This window comes from Macaca nemestrina, chromosome 5 (assembly GCF_043159975.1).
Source record: "Macaca nemestrina isolate mMacNem1 chromosome 5, mMacNem.hap1, whole genome shotgun sequence".
Lineage (NCBI taxonomy): Eukaryota > Metazoa > Chordata > Mammalia > Primates > Cercopithecidae > Macaca > Macaca nemestrina.
The window spans coordinates 165,821,953-165,836,190 of record NC_092129.1 but is presented as its reverse complement, the minus strand read 5'-3'; the positions used below and the strand labels follow the sequence as shown (position 1 = coordinate 165,836,190).

General features: G+C 37.8%; 1 protein-coding gene across 1 annotated transcript in view; it reads right to left on the bottom strand.

Annotated features, from left to right (window-relative positions):
• The window catches only part of LOC105482498 (DEK proto-oncogene), a 39,984-nt gene that overhangs the window by 13,595 nt on the left and 12,151 nt on the right, over positions 1–14,238 (bottom strand). The window contains exon 7 of the mRNA XM_011742638.2: positions 11,240–11,428. Within this exon, the coding sequence (XP_011740940.2) occupies positions 11,240–11,428 (189 nt within the window). The remainder of the gene's footprint in view (positions 1–11,239; positions 11,429–14,238) is intronic.

Genomic DNA, 14,238 nt, shown 5'->3' with positions numbered 1-14,238 from the left:
AAAAAAAAAAAAGACAAAATCAGAGTTCATACTTTGTCTCATGCAGAGCCTATGAAATTAGAAAGCATTAATTCTTAGTTTAATTAATATTCCCAAAGGAAAAGCATCCTATTAAACATTCCAAGATAATTTAAATTCTCCCCTTTACACACCAAAACTACTGAAATCACTTGACAGAATGTTTCTCCAAATGTTTAACACTTTTGATTACTGAGTATTATCCTAAGTCAACCTGGTTTTTTTTGAGATGCAGTTTCGCTCTTGTTGCCCAGGCTGGAGTGCAATGGCGCGATCTCGGCTCACCGCAACCTCTGCCTCCCAAGTTCAAGTGATTCTCCTGCCTCAGCCTCTTGATTAGCTGGGATTACAGGCATGTGCCACCATGCCCGGCTACTTTTGTACTTTTAGTAGAGACGGGGTTTCTCCATGTTGGCCAGGCTGGTCAGGAACTCCCGACCTCAGGTGATCCACTTGCCCTGGCCTTCCAAAGTGCTGGGATTACAGCCATGAGCCACCATGCCTGGCCAAGTCAACCTGTTTTTAAAGACATAAGCACTGTGTTGAACCTGTCCTTTAAAGTACACAGACCAATCTGTTCCAAAAGTGGCCTCAAGTTATTCATTGGATTTTAGTGTCTTTAAAAAAAAGAGATGGTCTCGCTATGCTACCCATGCTAGACTCAAACAATCCTCCCACCTCAGGCTCCTGAGTAGTTGGGACTATAGGCACATACCACCTCACCTGGCTGGATTTTACTGTTTGTCTTTCTTTTTACCAATATACCATCACTGTACCTATTTATGCAAGCCTATCATCACCCTGCACTCCCTCAATAATATACCACTAGCTGGGAAGTATGTAGTTTAACTGCTACTAAAAAAATACATTTGTAAGGTGTCAAGGGGCTGACATGCTTCTAAAAGTAAGTACATGAATTTCCCATGGACTTGTGCAATTCACAGGCTATTTTAACTTACTCCTAATTCTGAGAGATGTTCTAGATTGTGTGGGGCTAGGGGACAAGTATCAATGATTTATTATGATCAACTTAAACCAAGTTTTAAGGTTTATTAAGTGTCCACCCAGTTCACGTGAACTATGTATCAGGCTCTGAAAGGGAATCCTAAAAGTTCTTAAGTTCTTTAGCACACTTAATACACAGAATAAAATAATCATGATTACATATCATTTTTTAGTTAAAGGGTAATAAAATCTGGACTTTGTAGGTACAAGAAACTAAGTTATTCCCGAAAGGGTTGAAGAGGCTGAGCAAAAGAAACAACAGTATTATTAGTAATTACTCAATCTCCATTCAAATTAGAAAATCAGAATTAGATAACTGAAACACTTCCAAAGCCTTTTAAGGCCTGCCATTAAAATTTTAGATGGGATACACAACATGGCATCATTTTAAAACCTGCAAATTGCAAGTAGTGCTAGTTTGACGAAGCATAAACATTTACAGTAATAAATAACGAGTCATCTCCATGAAATTTTACTTCTGTATAACGAAACTACATCTTTCTACATTTCCTATCTGCTGTAAGGGGTAATATTCTACAGTTTTTCTAAATGGACAACTAGCCTGTCATCTATTAAAATTTCTAAAAGATTGCAAATATATTGCACAAGCACTAAAGAAAAAAATATAATAGTTCAAAGAATACAGGCTCTAGTGGCAAGCCGCCTGGTTTCAAATTCCAGCCCCAGGACATCTCTAGGCCCTTGTCTCATTTACAAAACAAAAAGAAGCAATAGTTCCTATGGTTTTATGAGGAGTAGATACATTAACACGTAAAAGTATTTTTGGTAGTACCTGGCAAATAGTAAACACTATTTTAATATTAACAATTATTACTGAGTGCTCCCTTTTGTAGAATGAGAAGTTCTTTCATTATGCAAATATAATTTCCTCTAATAAGTTAAAATTTCTAAGTGTTTTCAAAAAGCAGGGTGCAGTGGCTCAATCCTGTAATCTCAATACTTTAGAAGGCTGACATGGGAGGATCACTTGAGGCCAGAGCTTTGAGACCAGCCTGGGCAAAATCAGAAGACCCTAACTCTAAAAAACTAATTTTCTTTTTTTTAAAAGCAGGGCAGATACATAGACTGTAAATTATAAACACAGTGAGACAGACTCAAAAACAACTGTATTAACTAGCCATGATATATCACACTTATTTCACTACACTATGGTAGATATGACTTGGCCCACAAACATCTATAGTAGTATGTCATGTCATTTATACAGGATTTCATTTATCTTTAGCAACCAGCTGCAAATTCTTCTGTGACAACATCAAGGTAGGAATTTGGTAAAGTCTCTTTTTTAGATTAACGCTGAGTTAAGAAATCATGAAAGCTGAACAGTAAAACAACTAATGAAATTCGTATCTTGTGCTTTAGTCCTGCAGGTGTTCATCACTTTGGCTGCCCTGAAGGTTATTGGGTATAGGAGGAACAGGTCTCTGGAAAATGGGGGCATCTCAAAGGACATACCTTGGTATTAGGACACAATGGACAATTTTTGCTGTCAAGGTAAACATAGGTAACCAGTATTTGGAGGTAACAGAAAAAAACCCAGGGAGAGCTGAGAAGGCAAGTTAAACTATGTCCACTTTAATTTTACATGAACTTTCAAATCTTCATTTCTCTCATTCCTCTCCTGTACTTAGGAAAATCCCACTCATGATTCTAAACCCAGCTTAGCAATTACCTCCTCTAAATCTTTCACAAGACCATCAATTTGATTAATACATACTCTCAAAGTACTTGGCCTACAATTCATTATCCCTATTTTATGGAAGGTATTGTGAAGCTTTAAGAACAAGGGTGTCACAGCCAAACTTCCTGGTTCCTGAGCACCTGTATATATTTTTGAAGCTCCAGAGCTGACTCATCTAGCTATACCACATAAAATGAAAAGCACATTTATAGACTAGATTTGTCACCAAGACTTTTCTTTAAAGTGCAAGATAGTAAATATTTTCGGCTTTCCTGGCTACATATAATCTTTGTTGCATATTCTTCATTTTTTTAAACAATCATTTAAAAATGGAAAAACCATTCTGAGCTTGAGGGCTGTATAAAAACAGGCAGGAGGCTGGACTTGGCATACAGGCTACAGTCTGCTGATTCCTAGATTATGAATTATTGGAGCTATACACAGAAAAGGCAGGAACCAGATAAAGCAATCAACAGGTCAATTCCTCCAATTATCAAGTTTTTAATAGCTTTTAGTTTTCAGTTCTGATAAACACAAGTGGATTTATACACATTAACTTTCTTAAAGTTATTGCTTAAAATCACATTTTGATCTAAATCAGGAATTCTAGAGAACTCTGAAGATAGAAGTACATAAACAAGAAGCTTTTAGAAAGAATACTAAGCCATGCACGATGGCTCAACCCTGTATGTAATCCCAGCACTTTGGGAGACCAAGGTGGGTAGATCACTTGAGGCTAGGAGTTCGAGACCAGCCTGGCAACATCGTGAAACCCTGTCTCTACAAAAAATTAGTTAGGCATGGTGGCAAGCACCTGTGGATCCAGCTTCTAGGGTGGCTGTGCCACCAGAATTGCCTGAACCTGGGAGGTAGAGGTTGCAGTGAGTAGCAATTGTGCCGCTGCACTCCAGCCTGGGCAACAAAGCAAGACTGTCTCAAAAAAGAAAGAATAATACGGTAGTCTCCCTTTATCTATGGTTTCTCTTTCTGAATGTGGTTTCAATTATCTGTTGTCAACCATAGTCTGAAAATATTAAATGGAAAATTCCAGAAGTAAACAACTCATACATTTTAAATTGCATACTGTTCTGAGTAGTGTGATGAAATCTCATGTCATCCTGCTCACTCCTGCCCAGGATGTGAATCATCCCTTTGTCCAGCATATCCACTCTGTAGATGCTCCCAGCACCTTGGCCCATTAGTCACTAGCAGCCATGTTGGTTGTGGTATCAATTGTTGCAGTATCGTTGTGCTTGTGCCCAAGTACCCTTATGTGACTTAATAATGGCCCCAAAGCCCAGGAGGAGTAATGCTGGCAATTCAAACATGCCAAAGAGAAGCCATAAAGTGGTTCTTTTAAGTGAAAAGGTGAAAGCTCTTTACTTAAGAAAAAAATCGTATGTTGAGGTTGCTAAGATCTATAATAAGAACAAATCTTCTATATGTGAAATTGTGAAGGGAAAAGAACTTTGTGCTGGCTCTGCTGTCAAACCTCAAACTGCGAAAGTTATGGCCACAGTGCAGGATAAGTGCTTTGTTACGATGAAAAAGGCATAATTTGATGGTGGAAAACATGAACAGAAACATGCCTCAAATGACAGCAATCAGGCTTGGCAGGATCTGAAGTTTCAGGCATACAATGGGGGTCCTGAAACGTACTCCTTTCAGGTAAGAGGAGACTACTGTAAAGAGAAAGCACTATAAAAGTTCCTTATATATCATCATATACAAAAATGAGGATATATACCTCACCTCTCATGGAGTCAAGACTAAATGAGATGCAAGATGTGAAAGCACATGGCATACACACTTTGAAAAGTTTCTTCCTTGTAGGAGATAATAAATGCTTACTGAATGAGTGGTACTTCCTGGAAGACAGAGGACGTGTCTCATTTTTTCTTCTCCCACTTAGCAAAATGCTCAGGTATAGAGTAAGACAATCATTTTGAATGAGTGAGAATAATGAATCTACCACCAAACATATTAGTCACACAACAATGCCCAGACTCATGGTTCTCTATAGCATGGATTCAACCTACACTACTCTAGTTTCACCTCTCATTGCTCTACTTCTGGGCACACAACTCTAACCACAAGTTAGTCAAAGGCACCCTGCCTTCCCTGCTCCTTATCTTTGTTCACAGTACTTTTCTCTCTATTCCCAAGGTCAACTTGAATTGGTAGTACTTCCACTTCTACCCAAAGCCTTTCCTCAACAGGCATGAAGATGTTCCTTCTTTAGAAATCCTATAATGCTAAGTATCAAAGAGCATTTGCTTAGAAAATACCTTCTGTAACCCTAACAGCACTTAAGCATACTCCCAATTCACTAACTTGAGCAATCAAAAAGTGGTTACCGCAGAAATCAAAAGCCAGTGGGCAACAGAGCAAGAACCTGTCTCTACAAAAAATTTAAGAATTGCTAGGCCTGGTGGCAGGATCACTTGAGCCCTGGAGTTCAAGGCTGCAGTGAGCCATGATCTCACCACTGTACTCCAGCCTGGGCAACAGAGTAAGACATACGCCTCTGTCTCAAAAATAAGTAAAGGACTGACCCCCATTTTAAGTCTCTTTCACAATATCTTGAAAACTTTAGTGATTATAATAAAAACATTATGTGAGCCGGGCGCGGTGGCTCAAGCCTGTAATCCCAGCACTTTGGGAGGCCGAGACGGGCGGATCACGAGGTCAGGAGATCGAGACCATCCTGGCTAACATGGTGAAACCCCGTCTCTACTAAAAAAAATACAAAAAACTAGCCGGGCGTGGTGGCGGGCGCCTGTAGTCCCAGCTACTTGGGAGGCTCTGTAGTCCCAGCTACTTGGGAGGCTGAGGCAGGAGAATGGCATAAACCCGGGAGGTGGAGCTTGCAGTGAGCTGAGATCCGACCACTGCACTCCAGCCTGGGTGACAGAGTGAGACTCCGTCTCAAAAAAAAAAACACCACCACATTATATGGCATTATGAGGAAATAATGTTGAAAATACTCATAATGGTCAACATCTTGTTATTTAACCTAACTGGAGACAAGACTGAGTCTTTTAACAAAATGGGGGGAAAATTAGGTTTTTTTAAAAAAGAATAAAGAAAAAGCTGACTTCCAAATTGTCATGAGATTTAGATTCTTCTCTATATGCTGAGTGGTTCAATCAGGACCATCAAGTATTTCTGATGTTCTAAAGGGGAACAAATAAAAATGAACAGCTGCCATTAATTTCAGATAGTACAATGTACTATAATCTAAATTTTTAAAGGATCAGTAATACAGAAGTTTCAAAAATTTGAAGGGGATTTTCCCTGTCTCTGATAACCATGAAGGTACAGAATCAGAGGAATGACATAAGCACTTTTTGAAGAAAGGCAAAAAAATATCTTGGGAAAGCAAGGCTTACCTATCATTTATAGGCAGCAGGGCTCTTGAAGGAGGGTCTCCAAAAAAGACGCCTGTCACAGAGCCAGAATTCTGTCCTCACAGCAGAAAGGTTGTACTGGGTGAACAGACGAACAAAATAAAAATTAGCTTAAAATACACTATTCTTTCAACAACTTGGCTGAGAAAACTCAGAATGCCAAGAGGAAAGAATGTGCAAGTCTAGTTATATTTCACAGAAGATTATGAAAGCAAGTTTAAATGGGTTTTAGTATGGTGATTATTCAATTCTGCCTTCCAACAAAAGGTTTAAATGGTTTATACAGACTTTGCAATTCCTCTGATCAATGTGTGAGAGGAGGAGATAGTTTAGTTTTTTAAAACACAATGTGAAAGGACTAATAAAACTTTCACATTCACCTTACCACTACCAGATAATCCCCTGAATGGTCCAAATAGATAGTTCACCAAAAATTATAATGGAGTTTCTCTGACTTGGCAAACATTGTAGGATGGCTCACTCAACAACCCACTTTTGATTTGCCTTCCTCTTACAAAGGTAGGAAAGCTGATACCTAGATCTCAGAGCTTCTTTTGCAGTTAGGTGGGCAGATGACAAAGTGCTGGCTGATGCCATGTATATGGAGATCTCCAGTAAAAGGCATCCCATTCAGAGAAAAAAGTCAAAACATCACTAGAAGAAAACCTTTTGCTCTTCCTTATCTGGAACATGAATACAATGTCTAAAGGTAAAACAACCACCTTGTGGTCATGAAGTTAATTGCCATATACTAAAGATGAGAGATCAGGAAAGGATGGTACCCACATTCCTCAATACCTTTCTTGAGCTGCTGTACTGGCCCTGGAATTCCCTGCGGGCTTCTTGTCATGAAAGACAAATAAACTCCTGTTTTGAACATTATTGGTAAGGTTGAGAATTATTTCAGCAGAAAACATTCCTGATAACATATGGCAACATTCAGATAAATTCTAAATACTCATAAAGTAAAACTCCACAGTTTGTTTCATACTTTCTGGAAATACGTATGTGCTATAAAAACACTAGAAAATGAAAACTGAAGAGGTATTAGGGTAAGATGAAAAATAAGTAAAATACGCTTTTAAAGGGTCTAAAAGACTATTAGAATTGTTTTCTCCAATAGGTACTGTTTCCCCCTTCTTTTTTCTGTACTCTGTAGTAATTTCCCTATGCCTCAAGATTAACACCTGTGAATAGCATGACCAAATGTGGTTTAACTTGACTGGCTGATACGGTCTGGCTCTGTGTCCCCACCCAAATCTCACCTTGAATTGTAATAATCCCCACATGTCATGGGAGGGACCCAGTGAGAGTTAACTGAATCATGGGGGCGAGTTTTTCTCATGCTCTTCTCATGACAGTGAGAAAGTCTCACCAGCTCTGATGATTTTATATAATGGGGAGTTGTCCTACACATACACCCTCTTGCTTGCTGCCACCTAAGATGTGTCTTTGCTCCTCATTCGCCTTCCACTATGATTGCTAGGCCTCCCCAGCCATGTGGAGCTGTGAATCAATTAAACTCCTTTATAAATTATTCAGTCTTGGGTATGTCTTTATTAACAGCGTGAGAACGAACTAATATACTCATTTTAGCAATCTGCCCTGAAGAAGCTAATCCAACATAGGAACCAGCTGATTTTCATAATCAATTTAGAGAAAATAACCTGTTTATTTTCCTATTCTCATCAACAGAAAAAAAAAGAAAAAAAAATTCATCCACCACTTCCTTCCCAACTGTTCTCCTTTTACTGCCCTAAAAAGCCAACGTCCAAGAGACAAGATAATAAGGAAAATCAAAATGGCTCTTTTATAAAGGAATTTCTTTCTGAAGTTACTCTCACAAAGATTATCCGCTTTTATTTAATTACAAGGAAAACAATTGCAAAACTATTGTGAATCACTCACTGCATATCATAAAAACGGAGGTATAGGTACAGAAAACCTCAAACAAGTGCTTTAGCAATTATCAGCTAATATGCTAAATCTGACATTTTCTTTTAAATTACTTTTTTAAAACTCTCATTTCAATTAACTATATGGATTTCAGTGACTTCAGTTTAACATGAATTTACTTATAAACACCTTAGTCTTCTACACATCTAAAGTTAAATATGAAACAGGAAAATAAATACAATTTAACCTCACATAAAAAGCCAAAGGACAACTACAAACTTACTCTGCTTGCATAAGATTTCTTACTTCAACAATGAATAAAGTACATTTGACTATACAGTTCAAAATTCTCATTTTACAGAGGAAACTGAAAAAAGTAAAATCAATTTACCCAAATTCAGTTATTTACTCCAAGAAAATCAGAACAAGAAGCTGATCTTAATGAATAAGAGTCTTTTATTTATCAAAGAAAAATCCATTTTAGGAAATAAAATTAACTCAGTAATTTCCTATCATAAATAAGTCTATAGGCAATCCAAAACTTTTGTGACTGATTGCAGCTTTCCTTCATGGCTTCTTAGAAAAGAGGTCCTTTCATAGTAATGACCAAAAATAGCTCCATGTATGAAGCTCCTAACATGGCTGCCATTTAGAACTCAGTCTTCATAAAATGGAATAAGGAAAAACAAAGTTGCCACAGATATACTGTTCCTCCTGCCAGAACTTACCTTTCAAAGGCCTTTCACAGAAACTGAATCAGCAATAAAAAGTTGAAGACAGTGCTAAATTTAAATGGCCTGTAGAGTAGTAATACCTATGCTTGTTGAAAGGACATTTACCAGGGAAAAAAAAGGGGGCGGGGGGACAATTTCTCAGTTCAAATTTTATTTTACATTTTATAAAATCTGTCAAGTACTAGCAAAGTTAGGGGAAAAAATCCCTCTAATAAAATACAATATAGCTTTTATATTGTGATTTCATGTACCTAATGTTTGTAAAAGCATTTTTACATTTTCTTCTCCCATGGATTTTCATCAACTGACCTGGGTTTCTAGCCACAGATCCCAGATTAGGGCACTACAGAAAGTAAAGGTTTGATTTATAGTGAGATGGTTCCACTTGTGATTATTATCCTGGAACCAATATGGATATAAATCAGGTATCATCTGCATACACCAAGTTCAACTACCTCTACTTAGAACTATGGGACAACAATTTAGAAAGCAAATTTTAAAAACGAGTGTAAAATGCCCTCATTTTTTTTTTTGAGATGGAGTTTCACTCTTGTTGCCCAAGCTGGAGTACAATGGTGCTATCTCAGCTCACCACAACCTCCACCTCCCAGGCTCAAGCAATTTTCCTGCCTCAGACTTCCCCCGTAGCTGGGATTATACGCATGCACCACCACACCCAGCTAATTCTGTATTTTTAGTAGAGACGGGGTTTCTCCACGTTGGTCAGGCTGGTCTCAAACTCCCGACCTCAGGTGATCCGCCTGCCTTGGCCTCCCAAAGTGCTGGGATTACAGGCATGAGCCACCACACCCGGCCTGCCCTCACTTTTTAACCTGCACCTAGTAATGACAAGAAGATTCAATTTAGAAGTTTTACTTGTCATAAAACATCATTTTAATTCTAATAATAACAGCAACTAATACATACTACATGCACCAGGCATCGCTCTAGGTATTTTAAATAAAATCCTTTAATATGACCCTATGAGGCTAATACGATTATCATTCCTCATTTTACAGATGGGAAACTGAGGTACAGAGTTTAAGTAACTTGCTTATAGTCATACAGTAACAATCCAATATAGAAGTCGGATTTGAACTCAGTTTCCAGAGCCCATGGTAATGTCTCTATGAAAAAATTAGACACTTATATTCTATGACATTTCGTGCTTTAATTCTGCCCATAAAGAGAGTTTAGGAAACTGAATGGCACATAGTAGACACCAAGTATTTCCTGAAGATACTTAGTTTAAAATATTCCCCTATTTTACACACACACACACAGTTTTCCTCCCTCCAATCCAAAAAGACCTTAGTGCTCAGATTACTTATTTTCCTTCGTGCCAAATATATATTAAGATATTTATGAAGCACCTGGTAGATTTGTAACCATCTTTCTTAAATGATGAAGTTATTTGATACTCAGCTTTATAGAAGTCTTTATAAAATTTGACGTTAAAACAAGCATGAATTGTAAATAACTCAAGACAAACATACATACTGAACACACACACATATCATATAATAACAGAGTTCACTATATCTTTATTTCTTCTAATTCAGTGGAGATGATTCCCTCTTTATCTCGCCCCAGGGACATTTGACAATGTCTGAAGAACATTTTTGGTTGTCACAAGGGGGGCTTGGGAGTATCACCCACAACTAAGAATCACCTGGCCCAAAATGTCAAGTTGACATTATCCATGTCCCTAAATAAGGCAAGGTTGATTACTCAATCTATAGAGCAAGTTCTGACCTTTGCAGGAAAACACCAAAGCAAAGTTAAAATACAGTCTACCAAAACATCATTAACAATAATAGAAACCCATCTCCTGTACCCACTCTCCACGATCTACTTGACTGAAGAGGTTAACCCTCTTATTTAATTGCTTCAGCAGTTCTCTTCTTCATGAAGTTTCATTTTGGAAACTAAGTAGTCTCAACTTTTACAAATATTCCCAAATAAAAGAAAATGACAGGTAATACAAAACTTATCCACTCATTACATAAACTTCAAATGCTGTTTATTCTCATTACGTACTCCCCAAAAGGTTGAGGGGGGAAAAAGGCCCTTAAGTCCCTTGCTTTTTCCATAAAATGATTCAAGTCAATTACAAAATATCAATATATTATGAAAAAAATCCTCAAAGAATCTGCTCCTATGTGGTCCCATTCAGGATATGCACCACTTCTGCTTCCCTTCCCATTTATCTACTCTAGTCTTCAAGGTCCAGCTCAAGGCCCACTTCAAATTCAGTTCATCCCAACCTCACTCTTTTCTGACTCTCATACTCTGACATGGTAATGAAACTAAAAGCTCTTTAAGGAGAAGAAATGGGTTCATACTTAATTATTTCTGCATCTTCAGAATTAAAAACAACCAATAAGGAAGTGTTTTTCTGGCTGTACTTAATATATAACATTTAATTCTCCCCATGGAAAGAAATGATTTAAAAATATAGTAAAGCATTTTACCTCCTCTTCACTTTCTTTATCGTCATCATCTGAAGACTCTTCCTTGTTTTTCTTTTCATCTTCATCACTACTAGATTCATCTGACAGAATTTCAGGACATTTGGTTCGCTTAGCCTTCCTTGCCATTCCAGAACTGTTCCGTTCCTTTTTACTGCCTTTGCTAGAAGTTTTTTTAGATTTTGGCAATGGCTGCATAAAAAATTTATAAAGATAACACCAATGAGGTATAATATTTCAATCAATCCTGTTCTTGATAACTTATCAACTCAATTTCTTGTTCTTCTCTCAAGAAATTGTATTTACAAGCCCAGCAGCTTTACATAGAATAATCTTTAACTGTGTCAGATTAACCTAAAACTGTTACTAATACCATTTCATTTGTGTTCTAAACACCTAATAAGACCCTTCTCAATTGTTGAGAAATATGTATTCTAGGTTCTGACACGGGACTAGAAGCTCAAGACACATTATGTTAAGCTCCAACGGCTGTTAATACTTTGCCATGATAATATTTTAAGTTAGAGTTGTAATTTTTTCATCCCTACAAGCATTAAAACTGTCACACTGCCAGAGAAGCTCCTTGCTTTAGAAGGCCCAACACTCCAATCAAAGGAGTGGGAGGAAAACCTTTTTTTTTTTTTGAGACAGAGTCTCCTTCTGTTGTGCAATAGCTGGGATTACAAGTGTGCACCACCACGCCCAGCTAATTTTTGTATTTTTAGTAGAGATAGTGTTTCACCATGCTGGCCAGGCTGGTCTCAAACTCCTGACCTCAACTGATCCACCTGCCTTGGCCTCCCAAAGTGCTGGGATACAGGCATGAGCCACCACACCTGGCCCATAAAAAAATGTATAATTTGATTACCAATTATACATCTTGAATTTATGAATGAACTATAAAGTTTATATTCCTATTACTTCTGGCCTCCACTTTCAATGATGTCAGGATCATATTCTCACTGATGCCCCTAGGTATACAATAAATGATAAGTATGTTAATTATGAAATTAATTAAGAATAAATATGTTGCTATTATTCTGATAATCAAACCATGTATATTTAAAAGGAGAGATCACCTGAGGAAAATGAGTTGATTAAACAACAAATTTAATTTTTTTTTTTTTTTTTGAGACAGAGTCTTGCTCTGTCGCCCAGGCTTGGGTGCAGTGGCCGGATCTCAGCTCACTGCAAGCTCCGCCTCCCGGGTTTAGACCATTCTCCTGCCTCAGCCTCCCGAGTAGCTGGGACTACAGGCGCCCGCCACCTCGCCCGGCTAGTTTTTTGTATTTTTTAGTAGAGACAGGGTTTCACCGTGTTAGCCAGGATGGTCTCGATCTCCTGACCTCGTGATCCGCCTGTCTCGGCCTCCCAAAGTGCTGGGATTACAGGCTTGAGCCACCGCGCCCAGCCAACAAATTTAATTTTTAAGTGCTTTCTCAAGGAAGTTTTGCTAAATTCTAAAATTGAAAACCATAAAATTACCTAACATCAAGAATGTGAAAATGTGCATTACGGAATTAATATTTATTTCTGGGATTGAGCATCTTTTATTTCTACCTTTGTTACTTTGTTTTCTGCAATAAGCAGAAACATTAAGGTAAAATTCCATAACATAACCTTAAGGTTTCCAATTGTGTAAATGTTTGTGATAACTTTAGGCAGTCTTTTTCACGCAGAGAGTAGAACGGCAGGTCCTTTATCTCCCAGGAACCTCCAGTCTCGGGGGGTCACTGTCACCTACCCCAAAATTAAGAAAAAGTGGGGGCTTTGTAATAATATGGTGCCCTCGAGCTCTCTGCAAACAAACCACAAGATAACCTCTAGATTGCCCCAACAACCTACCCTTCTGAAGGTACACTAGGAAACAGCCAAATTAGGTCATTCCAGGAACTTGAAGTTGGTGGATCAAAGACATTTCTCAGAGAAGATTCTCTATAAGAAACTGTGAATGCATACACATATCCTTGCTATGTGAGATACTACCATTATCAACTATTATCAGAACCTTAATCCAGGTGGATAAATTCTTTGATGCCACGGTTTGGAGAAAAGTTAACTCTCACTGTCCAAGCTCTTACTACTTGTTATATGATTTCCAGGTCTCAAATTTATTAGAAAAACATAATATCCCTCACAACCTCAGTTCAGAAACCAGACACAGGTAGCAAGAATGTAATCTGTATATCGAATTATTAATATGAGGACTGAAACAGGTTCTGGATAAATCTATCCAGGAAAGTGAAAGGATGTTTAAGTTATTCAAGCAGCCAATAAAAAAAAATGCAATTCCCAAAAGTAAACGAGGAGTTTTAAAACCAAAATCCAAAAAGTAGTAATATATAAATGCCTTAGAGTTTTCCTATACTGACTCTAAAAATAGTTAAATCTATTAATCAAAATCCAGTGTCAATAGCATTACCTCTTTTTGGAAACAAAATCTGATTAACAAATAAAATAAGTACAACAGAAGGATAGGAAAGCAATCAATGATTAATGCTGTGTTCATTTAACAACTGAAAAATTGTTAAAGAGGAGAAAAAGGAAACTTCTGGTAGCATAGAAAATAGCTCTAGGCCGGACATGGTGGCTCATGCCTGTAATCTCAACACTTTGGGAGGCCAAAGTAAGAGGATCACTTGAGTTCAGGAGTTTGTGACCATCCTGGACAATACAGTGAGACCTTATCTCTAAGAAAATGTAAAATTTAGCCACACATGATGGCATACACCTATATAGTCCCAGTTACTTGGATGGCTGAGGTGAGAGGATCACTTGAGCCCAGGAGGTCAAAGGTGCATTAAGCCATGATCATACCACAACATTCCAGTCTAGGCAACAGAGTAAAACAACGTCTCGAAAAAAAGAAAAGAAAAGAAAATAGCCTGAGCTCGATACCATCAGATTAAGGAGTAATCCTCACAAAGTCACATATGAAAAACTGGTGTTAAGAGTTAGACTCTATATGACAAGAAAAAACAGATTCTCACAGTGTGGTTCAA